This window comes from Carassius auratus, chromosome 7, assembly GCF_003368295.1.
Source record: "Carassius auratus strain Wakin chromosome 7, ASM336829v1, whole genome shotgun sequence".
Classification (NCBI taxonomy): Eukaryota; Metazoa; Chordata; class Actinopteri; order Cypriniformes; family Cyprinidae; genus Carassius; species Carassius auratus.
Window position 1 is genome coordinate 5147953 of NC_039249.1, and position 22961 is coordinate 5170913.

At 35.7% G+C, this 22961-nt stretch overlaps 3 protein-coding genes across 4 annotated transcripts; all 3 read left to right on the forward strand.

Moving 5' to 3' along the window:
- Positions 1-4469: 4469 nt before the first annotated feature.
- On the forward strand, positions 4470-6188 carry LOC113105628 (cytidine deaminase). Its single transcript, XM_026266808.1, has 5 exons — positions 4470-4757; positions 5059-5169; positions 5299-5410; positions 5538-5595; positions 5698-6188. Exons 1-5 carry the CDS (start codon positions 4751-4753, stop codon positions 5809-5811), a joined length of 402 nt encoding a protein of 133 aa, XP_026122593.1. The 5' UTR covers positions 4470-4750; the 3' UTR covers positions 5812-6188.
- A 1559-nt stretch (positions 6189-7747) lies between these two features.
- Positions 7748-13783, forward strand: LOC113105629 (4F2 cell-surface antigen heavy chain). The gene is made up of 9 exons (XM_026266809.1): positions 7748-7903; positions 8146-8360; positions 8587-8774; positions 10383-10556; positions 11093-11181; positions 11320-11450; positions 11580-11892; positions 11965-12027; positions 13191-13783. The coding sequence occupies exons 2-9, from the start codon at positions 8170-8172 to the stop codon at positions 13527-13529; spliced, it is 1488 nt and encodes a 495-aa protein (XP_026122594.1). The 5' UTR covers positions 7748-7903; positions 8146-8169; the 3' UTR covers positions 13530-13783.
- A 2025-nt stretch (positions 13784-15808) lies between these two features.
- LOC113105630 (4F2 cell-surface antigen heavy chain) lies at positions 15809-22607 on the forward strand. 2 transcript variants are annotated; one of them, XM_026266810.1, is made up of 10 exons: positions 15809-16511; positions 16900-16926; positions 17299-17491; positions 17583-17770; positions 18205-18378; positions 18854-18942; positions 19155-19285; positions 19487-19769; positions 21886-21948; positions 22069-22607. In XM_026266810.1, the coding sequence occupies exons 3-10, from the start codon at positions 17331-17333 to the stop codon at positions 22414-22416; spliced, it is 1437 nt and encodes a 478-aa protein (XP_026122595.1). In that variant the 5' UTR covers positions 15809-16511; positions 16900-16926; positions 17299-17330; the 3' UTR covers positions 22417-22607. The 2 variants fall into 2 exon arrangements, with proteins under 2 accessions (XP_026122595.1, XP_026122597.1); XM_026266812.1 differs by lacking the exon at positions 15809-16511 and having other exon boundaries at positions 17327-17491; positions 22069-22416.
- The last annotated feature ends 354 nt before the right edge of the window (positions 22608-22961 follow it).

Consider the following 22961-nt stretch of genomic DNA (forward strand, 5'->3'; position numbering starts at 1 on the left):
TGGTGCTGGTGCTTGGGTGCTGTGTTTGTCTCTGTGCTTTCATTTTGGGAAAAGGACAGGATTAGCAAAACCTCTGTGGGCCTACTTTACTTATCTTGATGACAGGGTTTTGCTGGTTGGTGTGATATAATCACAAAACCAAATTTATGTAAAAATATTCAATTGTCTTTAAAACTTTTGGTAGCATTTTGAGCATTGAAGATAAAGGGAATGGATATTATTGTCTTTTTTTTTGTTTTGTTTTTTGGCTAACAATGAAAATGAAAACTTAATAATAAAATCAAATTAACCACCCACTCAATGTTTTTGTTATTCTGTTCAAATGCACGCACATAAATAAATACATAAACAACTTGCTACGAAATGATAAAAATAGATGCACAATAGGCTACTCTATAAATATGTGTGATTGTGTAAGATGAAGTTGAGTATGGATGATATAAGACAATATTGTGTCATATTGAAGACGTAGACGTGCTTCCATGCCTGCAATGTAATTTTTCAGACAAACTGAGGAGAAAGCAGAAAAAAAAGACTTTGAAAAAAAAAAAATTGGTGTCATTAAGATTTGTAAGTCTTTAATGCAAACCAATAAAGTAATTACAATTTAAACTAATATTTTTTAAATAATCATATTTTTAAATATGTCCTTGTTTAATAATATAATATAACACACACACACATTAATCTTGTTAAAGTGGTCATATGATGCTACTAAAACGAACATTATTTTGTGTATTTGGTGAAATAAAATGTGTTTATGTGGTTTAAGGTTAAAAAAACACATTATTTTCCACATACTGTACATTAGTGTTTCTCCTATTCCCCGCCTTTCTGAAACGTGTAGATTGTGTGCTGTGATTGGCCAGGTATCCAGTGCGTTGTTATTGGCTGAATACTTCAAGCGTGTGACGGAAATGTTAAACCCATAACCAAAAATACAACATCTATACGACATGGGCGGTGTTATGCAAATCTTCCCACATGGTGACACAGAGATGTGTGGACAAGTCTTAACTTTAATCAAGAATATCTATTTTGGATTTGAGACTTTAGTCTTTGCAACTTTACAGATCTTCTTTATGCACCAAGAGCTTGTAACACTCTGAAGAGAAAAGAAAAATTTTAATCGGATCATATGACCCCTCTTAACAATAAATTGGTTTTGTAATCTGTGTTAAGCTGATATAGCCTAAATGATGTCCAAAATTTTGTGAATACTTGGCAAAGTACGAATGTAACAGTTTTCTTATCTGACCAATCTGTTAATTATTTTAGTGGCTGTTGTTGTACTGGGGGTTATAATTGCTGCTACTGGAATTGGTAAATCAAGCGTTTTTACCTCATTATTCAGAAATAATTTGGATTTAATGACATATTCTAGTATAATATTGACAGAAACATTTACATACTTTGTACAGTGAGCAAACACACTCCTCTACACAAAGACTGCTGAATTTTATTTGTTTGTTTTTTTTGTTAGTGGCCTACTCTCTGAGAGACTGCTCTGTCCAGTCCTACATCTCAGTCTACCTTATAGTATTAGGTGTATTTGTTTTGCTTGTTCTACCAGCAAAAGACACCTGCACCACTGCTGCTGTCTGTGCTGATCATCTCTCAGCACCATTCTTCACTTATTTGTTGTCTGCTCGTTCTTCACAGGTGAGGGAATTTGTCAAACAGGAGTTACAGAAGGAGGGGTGAAGATATCTTATAGAAACATTAGTGGAGAAATACGTAAAAGAAGGTTAAACGTTCTCTGCATGTAAAAAGTTAAAGTTGAAGCATGTTGTGACAGGCTGAAGAATGTGGGGCTGTAAAGTCATAATTCACCATGCACTGGCAAGATGAGGCTTTAATAAAAATTGATTGTCTATGCAATAGAAACACTTTTTTTACTTGTTGTTACATTAGAGAAAACAGAGAAAAAGGGCTGAAGTGAAAATAGAAAAATAAATCCGTAAAAAAGCAGAAAAAGTATTGGAAGCTCATTACCCAAGACATTACCCATTAATTTTACGGCATTTCTATTAAAACTAAAATACAATGCAATGAAGTGTAAAATTCTAAATACTGGCAAAACACCAGTAAAAGATAAATATGGAAAAATTCCTTCAAATTATAGAGGATATTGTGCCCTATTCTTACATATATTTTAAGAGTGTAGGAAAACTTCAATACCCATAATGCATCAGACTCGATCACATGACCAAGGAGAGCAAAAATGCAGAAGTACAATCTGTAGTTTTCACAAAAGTCCAGAAGATGAATATCTCGGTGCAGCATTTTATTGAAAAATAATGCACTTTGTCCATTTACTACTACATTGTATCAATACAAAGCTGGTTGAACTTACCCTTTAAACTAAATGTGAAAAATATTTGCAAAAAATACAAATGTTGAACATTTCTATTGTTGTTTAAATTTCACAGATATCAAAGGAATATTTAACTCAAATAAAATGTTTTCTCTGTGTATTGCAGGGAGTGTCTGGATAAATTCAATACATTCTTCCAGTTATGACCAAACAAATGAAGAGAACTACTGCAACAAAACTGTGTATCTCTTTGCATTCTGGTTGAATACAGTCTGTTACAACTGTCTGGCTCTTTTGCTGCTTTGTAGTGGATTTATGGTGCTTTTTATATGTGTACAAAATACTTGTCAAAGATCTCAGTCATTGGTTTAAAACTCTCAGCCACAAATACAGGATGTTTCACAATGTACCATGATTTTATATTTAGCAGTTGCTTTTATTAAAATCGCACTGCAATCATACATTTTATTAATATGTGCCTTAAGAATCAAATCCATGTGCTTGACATTATATATCATGTTTTCTACCACTATAGGACTACAGAAAAGCACACTTTTAGGGTGAGTTGATCTGATGTGATCTGTATAGTGATATATTACATTGTTCAAAATCAAGGCCCGGACTTGAAGGTAATTGTGTATGATGGTGAACTGAAAATGTTTATATAAAGGCAAAAAGGTAGTTGTTATTTTTCAGTTTGGGTTTGCAATAACAGTTTCTCAACATTACACCAAAGGAAGTGTTTTAATGCTACTGATGACCACAGAAATGTAAAAAAAAACCCTACTGGTTGACTCAGAGCAGCTCTATCCGGTTTAACATGAATATAGACTGTTCAGTTCTTCATAACGAAAGCTGATTTTAGGGACCCTCCTCATGTTTGTAAGTCTATGAGACAAATGTATAAGAGAGAATTCACGTTTTCATGGACTTTTTAAGAAATCGTTGAAGATGGAGACTATTGAGACGGCTGCCAAAAAATCTTTCATTGGTGAGAATATTAAGAATTAGTTTTCTCCCAATAAATAATCAACTACATTAAAAAAGATACAGATCCTTTTTTTCTTTGTTCCAGTGATGATTAACATGATTGCATGGATGATTTTATTAACAGCTACTGGATTAGGTACAGTAAAGAGACGTTTTTGTTTACCGTGTAAAATATTGATGAGATGATTAGTGTAATCACAATCTGGAGCACTTTAAATGCTTTTAACTAATAATTGCATGTCAAGAATATGAGAAGCTTTAACACACCATTGGAAGCATGCTTTTCACTCTGTCATGTGGCTGTTCGGATAAATGTTTCTAGGAGTGATCCATTTGCATGAGTGCCCTGTCCAGCCAAACCTCCCCATCTATGTGACTGTGATTGGATTGACTGGTCTGCTTTCACTGTTGGTCATGTACCTGAGGGACACTTTGGACGACTCTCTGCTGGTTCGCTTCTGCAGTGCCTTCAGCTTTACGCTCTACATATTCATTGTGTGCTGGTTCGTTGCTGGTGAGTGAAAGAGATGTTAAATTACTGATAATAAAGGACAAGGTTATCGACAGCCTATCGTCAACATATTTCTATTCATATTTATGTATTTATAAATAATATTGAAAGTAAAATCAATGGTGGTCTCATGATGTTCTTTCAGGTACCCACTGGATTTACTCCATATATCCTCCCAACTATGTTCCCACCAGCACTGGAGACCACTGTCACAAAACCCTGTATCTGTTTGCATTTTGGATTAACAATCTAGGCTTTCTTTGTGTGTTCATGCTGTCTCTTTTTGCTTTGTATTTCACTTTGACTCGTAGGACTATGTTGTTCACCAGTAGAAACCTATATGTTAAAATTTAGCTGCAGACTTGTAGATAACTTCCAGTAATGCTTTGAAATTGTGCTGTATTGTGTGATTTTATTATATACGTTTGTTACAAGAGCTTTCAGTGGTTGTTTAATCAGTAAAATTCTTGATGTTTTTAAACTACTGAAAATAAATTTGAAATAATAAACCTTCCTTTATTCATTAGAATATAATTATTTATTAATCAAATATTTCTTGAGATCTGTTAACAGCATCTTATTTATTTATTTGTATTTGTTTTGAAATATTAGATATATCGTTTTTCAGTATATATTTTATTGTGAAAAGTTGTGTATATCAAAATACACCGATTAAAAAAACGTGCTAAATTATTCAAAAGGAGTAGAAAAAAAAAACGTGTATTTTGAATAATTCATGAGGTTGGTGGATGTTTGCCCCGCCCACAACACTTGTTCGGTCGGTCAGTTGTCCCGTCACAGCACCCGTCCCAGAAATGTCATTATTCCTGGCGAGGCATCAACAACAACTGTTCACAAAACTGCGTAATGTTTTGAAAATACGCCGTCAGAAAGATTATATCTAGTCCATTTCATAAAGTCGGCTATTTGTTATGGCTGGTAGGTACACATTTAATCAAATAACGTTACGTGTAAACAAACTATTTTTGCATTCAATGCACGTTAGCTAACGTAGTTGATATGTTTGGCGTGTGCAGGTTACTTGAGCTTAGCGGCCTATTTTTGGGACTTTGCTCTCTGAACCCCTAATGCTTAATGTTTAAACATAACCTCATAGTTTTGCAGTATGACATGCATTTCTGTAATTACAAAAGCGTGCCAGTGTTATCATAGTTGTGTATTGATGCGCTTTTTATTTATTTATTTATTTTTTGCTTTGTCCTCAACTTTTGTGGTTAAGTTGCGGAGCTAGTGGCAAAATGCTTGCAGGCACGAGAAATGGCTTACTGTCCGTACAGTGGGTTTCCAGTCGGTGCTGCAATTCTGACGACAGGGGGCGCCATTATAACTGGTAGGCGGATGCACCCGCTTGTTTCATTTTTGACTGAAGCAATGTGATTCCACAGCATTTAATCTGCCAAGTAGTCAGCTCTTTATCATCTTATGCTGTTAAAGTGTTCTTAACCACTCTATCTTGTAGGATGCAATGTTGAGAATGCCTCCTATGGCCTTACTGTGTGTGCGGAGAGAACTGCGATACAGAGAGCAGTCGCAAAAGGATACCGAAGATTTACAGCCATAGCGGTCACATGGTATAACATATATATATATATATATATATATATATATATATATATATATATATTCCTAAAACAAGCTGGTTTACTGAACCGAAAACATATTCAGTATGTTAAAGAATCCTTTTGATTTCTCCGACAGTGATATCAAAGATAGTTTTGTGGGACCCTGCGGTGCTTGTCGACAGGTATTAATGGAGGTACGGCTTCACTCATATTTTATCACATGTGTCAGTTATTACTTTTCATTTGTCTCCGTTTTTTTTATATGCATTTCTGTCACTTGCTCTTTTTTTTTTTAGTTTGGCACAGAATGGGATGTTTACCTCACTAAGCCAGATGGCACCTATAGGAAGACCAGTCTCAGAGACCTCTTGCCTTTAGCATTCACCCCGGCTCACCTGCAGAAGAACTGAATCCACTACCCGAAAATGTCCTTTCTTTTTTTTTAATCTAAATTTAGGATTGATACCACCATGAACTGTGATGTACATGCGGCCATTTCACTCACATTATCATCTCTATAAACCCTGCATTCTACAAAAGTATTTATTTAAATAAAAAGGGTCAGAATTGTTTGAACTGCTTTAGTTGAATATCAACTTTTTTTAATGCATAAAAATTACATTAAATGTAAAACAATTAAAAAAAGAGAGTTAGATTTTTTTTAAGTCTTAACCTTTTGTTCCTTGTTTATTTAGAGAATATAGAGATAGAAAGAATGGTTTAATACTTTATACTTTTCACAAAAGTAAAAACATTGTTTTAATAACACTTATTTATTAAGCAAGGACACAAAAGTTACAATAAAAACCTTTATAATGTAATAAAAGATTTATATATCTAATAAATGCTGTTCCTTTTAACATTCTATTCCTCATAGAATTCTAAAAAAAAAAAAAAAAAAAAAAACGTAAAAAACGAACCATATTTTCAACTACTAGAATGATTTTGGAAGGATCTTGTGACACTGAAGACTGAAGTAATAGCTTTACTACAGGAATAAATTACATTTTACAGTTGTATTGTTTTGACTGTATTTTTGTTAAAATAAATGCAAACTTAGTGTGCATAAGAGGCTTTTTTGAAAAAAACGTCTTTGGATGGAACATGCCGGATGCCTTAAATCTGGGCTCGATGAAGACTGTTTCCCAGAGGAGAGAGTTATTGGTAATCCTTGTGACCCTGTTGCCCCGGGACTGTTTGAAATTCTCCTCACTGTGAAGCAGAGGGGGCCAACATACTGTTCTGTCACATGGGAAAAACACTCACACATTGTTCTCTTGGTGGGCTGAGAGGGAAAGTGAACATTAGTCGGTGGGAGAGAGCCGCGGCAAAAAACCACAAACAGGTCTTTGTCATAAGTATTTTTTAGAGTATTTGTTTTCTGAACTAAAATGAAGCATTAAGGAAAGTGTTGACAACAAACACAAATTTTCTGAAAAATTTTAATTGAGGACTAAAGAGGGAAGCAAGTTGTTGGAAGTGTAGTGTTTGCTGCATAAAGAAACACAGCATTTACAGACATAAAGAAATTGTGACTGCACTTTATAGCACAATGTTGGTCAAGCAAACAACAGGGAAAGTATCAAAGGACAAAAGTGATACATGAAATAAAACCTTTGTGTTTGCATGTACATTCAAATAAAACAAACCATCATGTGCTTATATGTGGCTTTAGCCTGTGGCTTTTTTTTTAAGAAGTAAAATTAAAAGCTTGTTTGTGTGTTTATTTTTTTATTTTTTTTATTTTTTTTTTACATATACATATATATATATATATATATATATATATATATATATATATATATATATATATCCCTATGAAATACACTTCTAGATTATTTGAATTTTTTAAAGATTGTGAAAAGAATAAAAAGGATTGGTCACTTTAATAGATCTTTACTGTAAATGTATCTTATCAACGGCAACCTTGATACAATGATTTATTCTGTGTGCTAACGCTTTTGTTACAGTGCAACACAATGTTTTCTGACATGCGACTATTCAGTCGAGCACTTTACAATCTGTTGATCAATCAGCAACAATCTCAAGACTCGTGCCTGACTGTATCAGAAAGCACATTTTTTCCACTTTACTCGTGTTTTTCATTAAGGAGGGCTCGTGCATGTTTGCGGAATGAATTCCAGCTCACTCAAGTGAACTCAGGCTTAATGATGCGCTCAGGATTTGGAGGGGGTCCGTTTAAGGTGGAAACTCTTCAGCAACTCCGACTGCATTGCAAGTACAGTAGTGATTATAATGTAACTTCTCGAGCATTAAGTAAACCCAGTCTATTAAAACGAGAATTATTTGATGACATTGCAGAAGTCAGTATCAGTAAAAAGTAGTCTTATCGGTGTCAAAGTACAATTGGAGTTCCTCCTTTAGATGGGCGGATGCAAAAGTGTTGTCTGCGCTATAAAAACACGATCGACCGTCAGAAACAGCCTCTGAGGAGTTAAACTGCAGGAATCCTGACTGAAACGGAAGCTTCTTCTTTTTCAGGTAGCCTTTGTCTCGTTCTTACATTCATTGAAGATTATTCTATAGTGTTTAGAATTAAAAACACAATTCTTGCTATTTAAAAAAAAAATTAAATAAAGGAACATCTTCTGCAAGCAAATTAAAAAAAATTAAATATATTTTTAAACAAGTTATTGTTATCTAGGACTACATTTAGCCTAAAATTAATTTCTGTAATTTTTTTTTATTTATTTTATGATGATGAATAATTTTATTTTTAACAGTCAGCACTGAAACTACCGTCAATCATGAAAAAAGAATACGAAATGAAGGAGGTAGAACTGAACGAGATGGATCAGGAAAAACAGCCGATGACCGGAGAAACTCCGTCAGGCACCGAGAAAAACGGCTGCGTAAAGGTTAAAGTGCCGGAGGACACCGAAGTCAAATTTACTGGCCTCTCCAAAGAGGAGTTAATGAAAGTCGCCGGTACAGCCGGGTACGATATCTGTCTATCTGTCAGTCAGTCAGTCTGTCTGTCTGTCTGTCTGTCTGGCTGTCTGTCTGTCTGTCTGTCTGTCTGGCTGTCTGTCTGTCAGTCAGTCTGTCTGTCTGTCTGTCTGGCTGTCTGGCTGTCTGTCTGTCTGTCAGTCAGTCTGTCTGTCTGTCTGTCTGTCTGTCTGTCTGTCTGGCTGTCTAATATATATATATGTGTATATTTGCAGGTGGGTTCGTACTCGTTGGGTCTTGCTGGTTTTGTTCTGGCTCGGCTGGGTTGGGATGTTAGCTGGAGCAATAGTCATCATAGTACAGGCCCCACGGTGTAAACCCATTCCTGAGATGAACTGGTGGAACGAAGGTCCCCTGTACCAGATATCTGACGTGAATGCCTTCTCTGAAAAGGGACTGAAAGGTGATTGCTTATATTTGTGGTAATCATTGAAACCAAAACGGGGAAACCTCTTGCCAGCATCTCCCAGCTTTTACATACGTGATCAAATTTCTCAATATTTTAGCTCTTCACTATATTACAGTTTTTCTCAGTCACTTTGGTGCATTTTTCAAAACAGAAATGCAATTTTCAAAACTACTTGTACAACCTCCACATCATCTAGTCATTAATACACATCATAAAACCAGTTTCTCATTCTTTTGAACAAGTTGCGATTGCTATTGTACATTCATGCAATTGATTACGCACATTTATCTGCGGTTTCCTACATTATCAGTTGCTAATGTCATGTTGCTCAAAATGTATTATACAGTTTTCTGTGCAATAGTCTTACCCCCCAAAACATCTAGTCTTTAGTTCATAGTATAAGTCATTAAATGCAAAATGGTTAATCTAGTTGTCATAAACTGCCAAGCACACTTTTTATTTGTATTTTTACACACTATTATTAGATGTTTTTTTCAATTTGGCATGAATTGTGCAAGTGAATCTTTACTAATGAAGAGAATGTAGATGATAAACCAATGATAAACCATTTCTCTGAAATAGCTCAAAGGTTCATCTCATGAATCTTCAGTAGGAAAGCTTATACTGTATAGACAAAGGACAACACAAGAGTTACAAATTCTGAAAATGGAATTATTTTCATCTTTGTTCCCATATTTCCTTTTCTATATCACAATGGCATTGTAAAAGTATTTTTTATTTTTTTATTTTTTTGGTCAGACCACTAGTAAAAGTGTAACTGGGAATTCTATCCAGTCTCTTTCAATCAACATCCCACAAACAGTAATGTGTAAATGTGTAGTTTTGAAATGGATATATGGCATACATAAGCATATGGCATACTGTTCAATACAGTAGTTTACATCAGAACATCCCTCCACTGTTAAATTGACAACATGACTAAGCAATTTGACTGTCTTATCCGTAAACTATGACACAAGGACTTGTCATTCTGATGGCACTGATATGTTCATTGACACAGATATTTATTTTTGAGAGATGAACTAAGGATTTTGAGCAAGAGACTGGCTTTTGCAGGTCATCCATTGTGTTTTGATATCTGTACGAGTTGTTTTGAGAAATGCACTTACTGTTTTGCAAATCTCAAGAATGATTAGAGAAATGTACCAAAGCGACTGAGAAAAACTGTAAGAGAACCCTAGGTAAAATATCAGACGGGTGACATAGCCCTGGCTGTCTTGTGACTCGCTCATGTGAGGAAGCATGTGCTGATCTAGGCAAGATTCTTCCCTCTCATCACTCTCTGCTCTCATCACAACTTCTGGCTGAGTTTGTAGTTAGGATATTGCACAAGTGTTTGCACTCTCACACAAATACTGTACACAATCTACATTATAGATTAAGATTATCAAGTACAGTGACCTTTAACCCTGATATCTTCAGGTGTGCACGCACACTACTGTGGTTAAACAATCAAAGCAGATTAATGATTAAACGAGCGTCCTGAACGCTGTGGCTGGAGAAGAAGGAAGCAGTGATGATGATCTCTCATTCACTTGATTAACTCTTGTCGTTAACCCTTTGTCTTTTATTTGTTTGTAGGAGTGGAGGAGAAGCTGGACTATCTGAACCAGATGAAGGTGAAGGGGCTTGTTTTGGGTCCGATACACACTGTGCAAGCAGACCAGTCCAGCACACTGGAACTAACGTCCATTAACCCTGAATTTGGCTCTGAGAGCCAGCTGATTTCTCTGATGGAACGAGCACATAGAAAAGGTGAATTTGCTTGGTTGTTTTTAAGGCTTTCAAAAGAAAACATCAACCCTGTCATGATATCCAGTGACCTATTTTGAAATTACGAAATGGGTCACTGGATAGACCGTATCGTTACGCTACAGTTGCTCTGTTTTAGGGGAAGGCTGTCTGAAATTGCCTTTTTTTCCTTTAGTGAATACATGGCATAATTTTTTTTTATCTATTTCATTACATATAATTTAAAGTATATCAAAAACCAACTAAAATATCCTATAAAACCTCACCTCACAAACTATTTTATGGCACATATTGTATTCATTATATACCTTTAGCAACTTTGGCTGATTCAGTGTGTTAGTTTAGCAGGAACATCCTTGTGGTTTCCAGTAAATAAAGCCATATGCCTTTAAATAAAGGTTTCATACAAGGCAAACATTAGGCTTTAGTTTTTTTCAGGAAAGATAAACTGCAGAAAGATCATTTAACAGCCTTCTGGTTTGTTGACTCTCCCCTCTGCCTTTCCCCCTCTTTCTACATGTTTTCCTCTCTCTCTTCAGGAATCTCCATAGTGCTGGATCTAACACCCAATTATGAGGGAGTTTCAGCCTGGTTCAACAATGCTGCTTCTGTTGCAGAGCAACTCAAAGTAAGTGCTGATATATTGAAGGTCAGTTAATGAAAGAAAAGATGAAACGATTTAGAGATGGGGCCAAAGTAAGAAATAACTTTTTTTATTAATCAGTGCTTAAATGATTGATTTGTTCCAATCTATGTGTTTTTGTAGGAAGCTTGTGTATACTGGCTCAATAAGGGGGTAGACGGCATCTTCCTATCTCAACTGAAAGACATTGCAAACACAGAAGCATGGCCGTCTGTTCAAGAAATATTCAACAAAACTGATGGGACCAAAAAAAGGTATGGGGTGGTAGATAGTGGACATTTGTTTAGTAGTCCGGAGACACACGGTGGCCAGATTGAGGTCCTGATCACAGCTAGTGAATGCAAATGTTTGCTTCTCAATCTCTTTCTCCTCGTGACTTTCAGAGCTCTGATGGGATCAGTCAAAGGTCTCTCCGCGGTCGATGTCTCTTATCTGCTGAACCACTCCAGTGTTGACCTGCTCCTGACTGGACTGCCTGATCCGGCTGAGTCCGGCGTAAGACAGGCCCAGGTGATACAGATACTCTACGCTGGTCACCTGCAGACGAGTCTGGGCTGGAGTCTGAGCGGACGGACTCTGGGTTCTCTGGCTTCCAGATCTCAAGCAGCGCCTGTAAGACTCTTTCAGATGCTGCTGTTCACCCTCCCGGGCACACCTGTGTTCAGCGCTGGAGATGAGGTCGGACTGAAGGCTGGGGTGAGTACAGCAATTAAAAAGAAAATTAAGATGTCAATAAATTTGTAAGCTGACATAACATCACCTGTTCAGGAGAAACTTGAAGCAATGTGGGACTTGGAAAGTCAAGCAGATGATGACAATGCAACAGCAAAGGTACATTTTCATTCTCACATTTTCACATTGCTATATATATATATATATATATATATATATATATATATATGCTCATCAAGCCTGCTTTTATTTGATGAAAAATACAGAAAAAATATATAATATTGTGCTATATTATTACAATTTTAAATAATTGTTTTTAAATTTATTATATTTTAAATGATCATTTATTTCTGTGATGCAAAGCTGAATTTTTAGGATCATTATCACATGATCCTTTAGAAATCATTCTAATATGATGATGCATTATCAAAGTTGGAAACAGTTCTGCTGCTTAATATTTTTTCAGAACATGTGATACTTTTTTAGTATACTTTGATGAATAATAAAAAAAGAAGCTATGTTTTTAAAATATAAATATTTTGTAATAACTATATATACTACTGGTCAGTAATTTGGGGTCAGTCATTTTTTTTTCTTTCTTTTTTTTATTAAAATCAATACTTTAATTCAGCAAGGATGTGTTAAATTGATAAAAAGTGATAGTAAAGAAAATATATTATTAGAATTTTTTATTTTCTTTGAATAAGAGCAGTTCTTTTTAACCTTTTATTCATCAAATATATTAGACAGCAGAACTGTTTCCAACACTCATAATAAATCAGAATATTAGAATGATTTCTAAATGATCATGTGATAGACCGGATGTTACATGTGACAGTAATGAGTAATGATGCTGAAAATTCAGCTTTGCATCACAGGAATACATTTTTTTTTAAGTATATTCAAATAGAAATATATATATATATCACTCTAGAAGAAATTGCACATTGATATATGGTTTGTTAGGATCAAACAATATCTGACCGAGATACAACTGTTTGGAAATCTGGAATCTAAGGGTGCAAAAAAAATCTAAATGCTGAGAAAATCACCTTTTGAATTTGTCCTAATGAATTTTTGGCAATGCATATTGCTAATCAAAAATTAAGTTTAGATATATTAATGGTAGGGAATTTACTAAATATCTTCATGGAACATGATCTTTACTTTAGAAAAATCTATAATTTTGACCCATACAATTTCTTTGGCTATTGATAAAAATATACCCCATTGACTTATGACTGGTTTGTGGTCCAGGGTCACATTTTAAACGCACATGCACTCTGTTTCTATTTTTTGTTCTTTTGACTCCGACTGTACAGGGGGAACATACCGCAGTGCGTGACTTCTTTAAAGCACTCAGTGATCTGAAAGGCAAAGAGCGATCTCTTCTGCATGGAGAATATATCAGTCTTCACAGTTCACCCACCTCATTAGCATTTCTCCGCCTCTGGGACCAGAGCGAACGCTTCCTGGTGGCCTTAAACTGGGGAGATGACAAAGTTACCATGACACTGGCCAATAGCGACCTGCCGGCTGAGGCTCGAGTCCGTGCTTCCACAGATACAGAGAATCTAGTTGTGGATAGTAAGGTTTCAGTAGAGAAGTTAGAGCTTGGGCCCAAACAAGCTGTTCTGTTGTCTTATGCTTTTCCTGGCTAGACACATGGACACAGACAGTTCTTAATGTCTCTGAGTTTCAACACTGTGCACAGGTTTGGAAATACTTGTCTTTTGAGTGGAAGAGTTTATAGTTTTAATTGTATTCTCTAATAAAGATACTTTTAGGAGCACTTACTTTAAAGCTATATGAAATAGTTGTCATGGATGGTGTAGGACAGAAGTTGATTTCCATATAGAGACATGTGAATCATATGCCCCTGTTATAATAAAAAATAAAATTGCTACTGAAGGTATGTTTTGTGTGAAATTGTATCTGCTTTATGCACTGGTGGAGTTAATGCCTATAGTACATCAAAAGAAAATTGTTCCCTCTTGAATTAATTTATAGGTGCATCTCAATAAACTATATGTTGTGGAAAAGTTAATTTATTTCAGTAGTTCAACTCAAATTGTGAAACTCATGTATTAAATAAATTCAATGCACACAGACTGAAATCTTTGGTTCTTTTAATTGTAATGATTTTGGCTCACATTTAACAAAAGCCCACCAATTCACTATCTCAACAAATTAGAATATGGTGACATGCCAATCAGATAATCAACTCAAAACTCCTGCAAAGGTTTCCTGAGCCTTCAGAATGGTCTCTCAGTTTGGTTCAGTAGGCTACACAATCATGGGGAAGACTGCTGATCTGACAGATGTCCAGAAGACAATCATTGACACCCTTCACAAGGAGGGTAAGCCACAAACATTCATTGACAAAGAAGCTGACTGTTCACAGAGTGCTGTATCCAAGCATGTTAACAGAGAGTTGAGTGGAAGGAAAAATATGCACAACAAACCGAAAGAACCACAGCCTTATGAGGATTGTCAAGCGAAATCGATTCAAGAATTTGAGTGAACTTCACCAGAAATGGACTGAGGCTGGAGTCAAGGCATACATGTGTGTCAAGGCATTTGGCTAAAGTTGTCGTATTTGTCTTAAGCCACTCCTGAACCACAGACAACGTCAGAGGTGTCTTACCTGGGCTAAGAGAAGAACAACTGGACTGTTGCCCAGTGGTCCAAAGTCCTCTTTTCAGACGAGAGCAAGTTTTGTATTTCATTTGGAAACCAAGGTCCTAGAGTCTGGAGGAAGGGTGGAGAAGCTCATAGCTCAAGTTGCTTGAAGTCCAGTGTTAAGTTTCCACAGTCTGTGATGATTTGGGGTCAGTGTCATCTGTTGGTGTTGGTCCATTGTGTTTTTTGGATACTAAAGTCACTGCACCTGTTCACAAAGAAATCTTGGAGCACTTAATGCTTCCTTCTGCTGATCAGCTTTTTGAAGATGCTGATTTCATTTTCCAGCAGGATTTGGCACCTGACCACACTGCATAAAGCACCAAAAGTTGGTTAAATGATGGTGTTAGTGTGCTTGGCTGGCCAGCAAACTCACCAGACCTGAACCCCAGAGAGAATCTATGAGTTATTGTCAAGAGGAAAATGAGAACCAAGAGACCAATAAATGCAGATGAGCTGAAGGCCACTGTCAAAGAAACCTGGGCTTCCAGACCACCTCAGCAGAGCCACAAACTGATCACCTCCATACCACGCTGAATTGAGGCAGTAATTAAAGCAAAAGGAGACCATACCAAGTATTGAGCACATGTACAGTAAATTAACATACTTTCCAGAAGGCCAACAATTCACTGAAAAATGTGTAAAAAATGTTATTGGTCTTATGAAGTATTCTAGTTTATTTCATTTACTAAAATAAATGAACTTTCCCACAACATTCTAATTTATTGAGATGCACATGCAAATATTTGTTGTTTAAGGAAGGACACAATTCCTGATCCTAAAGCAGGAAAAAAACGAGAAGCATTTTAACCTATAAAGAGTCAAACTATTGGAAAGAAATTAATATTATTATTTAGCAATTAAGTATTAAATAAAATCAGTGCATTAAATCAATCAAAACTTATAGTAAAAACTTATTGAATATTGTTACAAAAAAGTTCTTCTTTTAAAAGTTGTATTCATTAAACAATCAAAATATATAGAAAGAGAGAGTGTGTTTCTCACAAAATATGGTGGAAAGGTTCTAGGTGGTCAGCTAATTCACAAACTGCCACTAGAGGGCACTTTATGTCCTCAACATGCAATCCCATAATTATATTTTGCACATTAATCAGCCAAATAAAAAAAGTTTATACGTTCAAGTTAGTTTTTACAAATCAGCAACTTTTTTTTTAACAATGCAAAAATATTTCATGCCTTTTTCACTATCATATTACATCATGATTCATACAACACTCATAAAAATAAAGGTTTTTTTTCTTCAATGGTTCCATGAAGATCCCTCAACATCCATGGAACCTTTGCAATACACAAAAGACAAAAGAAGTTTTACAGAAAAAGGACATTTATGTTTTTAAATGCTCTTCACACCAAGAAAATAGTTATTTTTAAAACTCTTCATGCTAAATTTTTGTGAGGAATTAAAATTGTCTCCAAAAACATGATTCAAGCACACACAGTTCTTACAGTACTTAACAGAAAACCTGCATTGGAATGAAGATCAATTCTACATCTTCTCAAACAAGACAACCCTGGCTCCTCAAAGCCTCCCAACTGTAACAATAAACACGCTTGGGGAAAAAATAGATAAAACCAGTTCCATCTGGTTGTGGTCTGTCATATTTTTTTCATGTCTTTGAAAGAGTTTGTGGAGAGCAGGATCAGACAGGCTTAGAAAGGTCCACCCAGACCCCTGCAGAGCATCTGTGAACCCCAGGACCTCATGCAGAGCGCAGAGAAAACAAACCACTCTCTTCAGACTCTTCCTCTTCCCCTCGGCTGCTATTGTTCATCTTAAACTGAGGGAAGGAGACAGAAAGGCATGCATGGTCTTTGAGATCGTTTTGAGAGCTTTACAGTTGTGTTGGTTACACCTTCCTGTAACAGAAAAAAAAAACAGCTCTGTGTCTGGTTCTATCTTGGGTGTTGAGTGCATTGAAAGCAAGTTTTTGTGGGAATAGGTTTGTACCGTGACTTTTGTAGTTATTCTGCAGTCGTTTTTATTACAAAAGTGCTTTTCAATTGTCATTTTGATTAAACATAGCCTAAATACTCTATACATACTCTGTATACTTTATAAAAACTATATGTTGATATGTAAAAATATGACATTTAGATTTTTTTGATTTTCTACACGTGCATAAAAAGGTAAAAGCATTGAAGAATTTAGTGACAGTAAAAGGTATCAAGCATGATGATTTATTTTGTTTAGATGAAGAAATCTATGACTTTCTCTACTGTACTCCTCCTGTGCTGTTTGTATGTTGGCTGTTAGGGGCGGGAATAGATGAAGTCCTTTTCATAAAAGTGAACTGACCACCATACTGTACTCTATTTTCTGCCCGACAGCACAGAGGACGCCTCCACTCTGGACAGGTATTTAACCGTGCATTCTTTAGATAATTTTGTTTTTGAATTATTGATTTATTCTTAATTAAAGTTTTATATATATATATATATATATATATATATATATATATATATATATATATATATATATATATATATATATATATATATATATATATGTAACTCAAGCTACTGTTTAACTTAGTTAATACTTTTACTATGACAGCAGTAGCTATTTGTGACCTTGGGTTTACGATCATTTTAGGTTGCATCTTTGTATTCTTTTTTAAAAAAGTGGTCTCTTTATAACTTTTATGGCAATCTATGCTATAATCTTTTTAACCATAAACCATATGTTTCCAGATTTTTTTTTAACTAGTTTTTGCTGTTTTAATCCAGTATTTTAAAAAGCCTTCTGTACATAAAGAGAAATGAAGGACGTAGAACTGAATGAGGTGGATCAGGAAAAACAGCTAATGAACCGAGAAACTCAAAAAAATGGCTGCGTGAAGGTCACCGTCCCAGAGAACGCTGAAGTGAAGTATACTGGCCTCTCCAAGGATGAGTTAATGAAAATCACCAATACTGCTGGGTAGGCAACCTACACGAGGATTATGAAATTAAATCTAAACATTTGACAGTCAGTCTTTCTCATACTGTATAGATTTGCATATTTTCTCCAGGTGGGTTCAGACACGTAGGGCTTTGCTGGGTTTGTTCCTGCTCGGCTGGGTTGGGATGTTAGCTGGAGCAATAGTCATCATAGTACAGGCCCCACGCTGTAAACCCATTCCTGAGATGAACTGGTGGAACGAAGGTCCCCTGTACCAGATATCTGACGTGAATGCCTTCTCTGAAAAGGGACTGAAAGGTAAATGGATTTTTGGTAACACTTTAGTTTAGGGTCCAATTCACACTAATAACTAGTTGCTTATTAGCATGTCTATTATTAACATATTGGCTGTTTATTAGTGCTTATAAAGTACATATAATGCATGACATCCATAATCCTACCCAATACCCTAAACTTAACAACTACCTTATAAACTACTAATAAGCAGCAAATAAGGAGTTAATTGAGGCAAAAGTCATAGTTAATGGTTAGTTAATAGTGAGAATTGGACCCTAAAATAAAGTGTGACCAGATTTTTTTATTATTTGAATTACAATTATAAAGTACTGTAGTCATTGCAGACTAGTCAAACACGTCAAATATCTGCTCAAGTTTTTATTTCATAATGTAAAACCGCTGAGGGTTCATGATGGTATCAGTGCAATCTCTTCTCTTTCTCTCATTCTCTGTAGGAGTGGAGGAAAAGCTGGACTATCTGAGCCACATGAATGTGAAGGGTCTTATTCTGGGTCCGATACACACTGTGGAAGGAAACCAGCTGGATACACTAGATCTGGTTTCAGTTAAATCTGCAGTAGGCACTGAGAATGATCTGAAATCTCTGCTGGACCAAGCACATAAAAAAGGTGACCTTTGACCCTGAATGGCCTTTTACCCAGCTAGGAGTTCACGATGCCATAGAAGAACCTTTTTTTGTCCAAATGGTTCCACAAAGAGCCTTTAACATCAGAAGAAACTTTCTGTTAAACAAAAGTTTTTTGTGGTGAAAAAAGGTTTCTCAGATTATAAAAGTGTAAGATAGACATGGTTCTTTAAAGAACCTTTGACTGAATGGTTATTTAAAGAACCTTTGACTGAATGGTTCTTCTAATGAAGGCTTTCCATCATTAGTTTATTTTAAAGCTTTGGCATAGTTTTTTTTTTTTTTTTTTTTTTTTTTTTTTTTTGTAGATGAAGATTTTGTGGAAATGAAATGATATTACAATACAAAAAAACATGTGCAAACTTAATTATAAAACATCTTTTTTATTTCCCCACCCCCTTTTTTCCCCTGCTCTCGCTTTCTTTCTCTCTTGGTATTTGTTGTTTTCTCTTTTGCAGGTATCCCAATGGTGCTGAATTTAACACCCAGCTATGATAACACTGCTGTCTGGTTCAACAATGTCACCGCTGTGGCTGAGAAAATAAAAGTAAGTGCTGGTTTAAATAAAGAGGAAATTGTAAAGGGATGCCTAGTTTTGTGGAGAATAAGTATGGATGAAAAGATAGTAGACATATATGAGAAAGGAAGTATTAAAGAGCCAAACAAAATCTTATCTTGGAAAAACAGCAGATTTAAGCTATCTTATAAATTACATTTATTGATGTACAGAAAACCGATTGATGTTATTTATTTATTCAGGATGCATGCACACACTGGCTGAAAAAAGGATTTGGTGGTATTTTCTTGCCTGACCTGAGAAACATCATGACAACAAAGTCCTGGCAATCTACACAAGCTCTATTCAACAAAACTGAGGAGACCAAACAAGTGTATGTATCTGTAATCGTGTGCTACGACCTAGTGAGTTCCTATTCTGCTGAATTGTTTAATGATATAGAGACCCCTGCTGGCCAGACGGGGTAATGAGCACTGCTGCTTGCTCCCTCTAGTTAGGCCAAGAGTCTTTCTACTTTATTTGTTTGTTTTCATGTGCTTTCAAGAGCCTATCTATTTCTCCTCGTGACTTGCAGAGCTCTGATGGGATCTTTCACCAATCTCTCCGCGGATGATGTCTCTCTCATGCTGAACCGCTCAGGTGTTGACCTGCTTCTGACTGAACTGCTGGATCCGCCTGAGACTAGTGTAGAAAAGAAACTCTACCCCAGTCACCTGCAGACGAGTCTGGGATGGACTCTGGGTTCTCTGGCTTTCAGATCTCAAGCAGCGCCTGTAAGACTGTATCAGATGCTGCTGTTCACCCTCCCGGGCACACCTGTGTTCAGCGCTGGAGATGAGGTCGGACTGAAGGCTGGGGTGAGTACAGCATTCAATCAAATCAAATCTATCTATCTATCTATCTATCTATCTATCTATCTATCTATCTATCTATCTATCTATCTATCTATCTATCTATCTATCTATCCATCCATCCATCCATCCATCCATCCATCCATCCATCCATCCATCCATCCATCCATCCATCCATCCATCCATCCATCCATCCATCTATCTATCTATCTATCTATCTATCTATCTATCTATCTATCTATCTATCTATCTATCTACCCAGCCATCCATCGATCTATCTATCTATCTATCTATCTATCCATCCATCCATCCATCCATCCATCCATCAATCTATCCATCTATCTATCTATCTATCTATCTATCTATCTATCTATCTATCTATCTATCTATCTATCTATCTATCTATCTATCTATCTATCTATCAATCAATCTATCTATCTATCTATCTATCCATCCATCCATCCATCCATCCATCCATCAATCTATCCATCTATCTATCTATCTATCTATCTATCTATCTATCTATCTATCTATCTATCTATCTATCTATCTATCTATCTATCTATCTATCTATCTATCTATCCATCCATCTATCTGTCTATCTACCCAGCCAGCCATCCAGCCATCTATCTATCTATCTATCTATCTATCTATCTATCTATCTATCTATCTATCTATCTATCTATCTATCTATCTATCTATCTATCTATCTATCTATCTATCTATCTATCTATCTATCTATCCATCCATCCATCCATCCATCTATCTATCTATCTATCTATCTATCTATCTATCTATCTATCTATCTATCTATCTATCTATCTACCCAGCCATCCATCGATCTATCTATCTATCTATCTATCTATCTATCTATCTATCTATCTATCTATCTATCTATCTATCTATCTATCTATCTGTCTATCTACCCAGCCATCCAGCCATCTATCTATCTATCTATCTATCTATCTATCTATCTATCTATCTATCTATCTATCTATCTATCTATCTATCTATCTATCCATCCATCCATCCATCCATCCACCCACAAACCCACCCACCCAACTATCTATCTATCTATCTATCTATCTATCTATCTATCTATCTATCTATCTATCTATCTATCTATCTATCTATCTATCTATCTATCTATCTATCTATCTATCTATCCATCCATCCATCCACCCACCCACCCACCCACCCAACTATCTATCTATCTATCTATCTATCTATCTATCTATCTATCTATCTATCTATCTATCTATCTATCTATCTATCTATCTATCTATCTATCTATCTATCTATCTATCTATCTATCTATCTATCTATCTATCTATCTATCTATCATGTGTATTGTCTGTTTGTCCATCTACATATCCTTAGTCCATATTTAAGGCCTATAAAAACTTTTAGCAAATGTTCTAATGTTGCAGTGAAATAAAAGTAGCTGGACTTTTATTTTACATTGTGACTTAAGAATTACAAGGTCAAAAAAGGAAAGATCCTCAGAATAATTACAAGAACATTCATTTAGAAAAATAGGGTGAATTCTCATTTAATGCCAACTTTTAAACAATTTTTAAACATTCTAGGCTTTAGTAATAGTAAATATTCTATTCTTTACTTTAATTATCCTTTTTGTAAATCCGCATTTTTAATTCATGAACTGAATTATAATTTAAAATTAATTTTGAATTCAGTTCCAAATGGCAAACAGTCCTGGTGAATAAGTGATGTAAGGTTGCTTTCATTTGTATTTCTGCCTTGTAAGTTTATTGATAATGTGTATTTAAATTGAGCCTGTTTCAGGATCTTAGACCAGTTCTTAGCTCTTAAATACCTTCAGATGTCCCTGTCATTTAGCTAATGTGATTATTATTCAGGTAGCTAACTATAAAAAGACTTCAAACTATCGCAGTAGATATAAACGTATTTTAGTAATATGCCATAGAGCCCCTTGCACTGTGCTATGAATTGCCATCTGACACATTTCCTAAACAACGCATAAAATCAAGCTTTAAGTGTTAGAAGGGAGTACTTCTGAGGTCTTAGTCTACTGTGTATATTTAACCAAGTTACCAGCTTATTGCTAAAACACAGATGACTTAAGATTCCTCCTTTACAGGAAAAACCTCAAATAATGTGGGACTTGGAAAACCCAGCAGAAGAAAAGAATGCAACAGCAAAGGTGCATTTTGATTATTCACATGACTATTCATAACAAGTAGACATGATCTCATCGCCGTACTTATTACAAATTTAAAACCAGCACACTGAATCTCGCTCTTTCCGTCTTCAACTCATTCAGACTCTGCAGGAGGAGCGTATCGCAGTTCGCAACTTCTTCAAAACACTGAGTGATCTGAGGGGAAAAGAGCGATCGCTTCTGCACGGAGAATATGTCAGCCTTTACAGTTCAGCCACTTCATTAGCATTTCTCCGCCTCTGGGATCAGAGCAGTCGTTTCCTTACTGCTATTAACTGGGGAAATGCCTCTGTAATCATGAACCTCTCTAATAGTGACCTGCCGGCTCAGGCTCAGGTCCACCTCACCACAGATGCTGTGAATCTAGCCGTGGATAGCATGGTCTCCTTAGAGAAGTTAAAGCTTGAGCCCAAACAGGCTGTTCTGTTCTCTTATCCTTATGCTGGTTAGACACATTTACGCTCGTCTCAGAGCTGTTTGATTTTCTCAGAGGTCTGATAAAATAGGCCTAGTGTCTTTCTGCTTCTTTAAGCTTAAGTAGAAAAAGTCTAAATGCTTTTGAATTTTAAAGTGCCTTTTGATGAGTGAAATTTGACTTCTCTTATCTACTAATAAAGTTGAATAAAAAGGTTTTTCATGTCTACTTTCAGTGCACAGACGTGTTTGAACAAAACCACAAATAAATCAACTTAACAACAAAGCTGATAAATGTTTCCTGCTGTATCTCTTTCTTTTTTTCTGTGTATTTTAAAATGAAAAAAAAGTGATTTTTGTGTGTACGAAACACCTTTTTTTTTACCTTGTGATTTTATGCACACAACACAACTGTTGTGCGATTGTGTCTTGGCTTTATGCCATGTGTCGTTAATTCTCAGGGCAGGAAAAGGAAGACTCAAGTCAACAGGTGTGTGTATGTGTGTCATCTGCGATCTTGATGTGTACTATATAAAACTCTATTACTTCCTGCACACTTTAGCTTGTTAAAAACTAGTAAC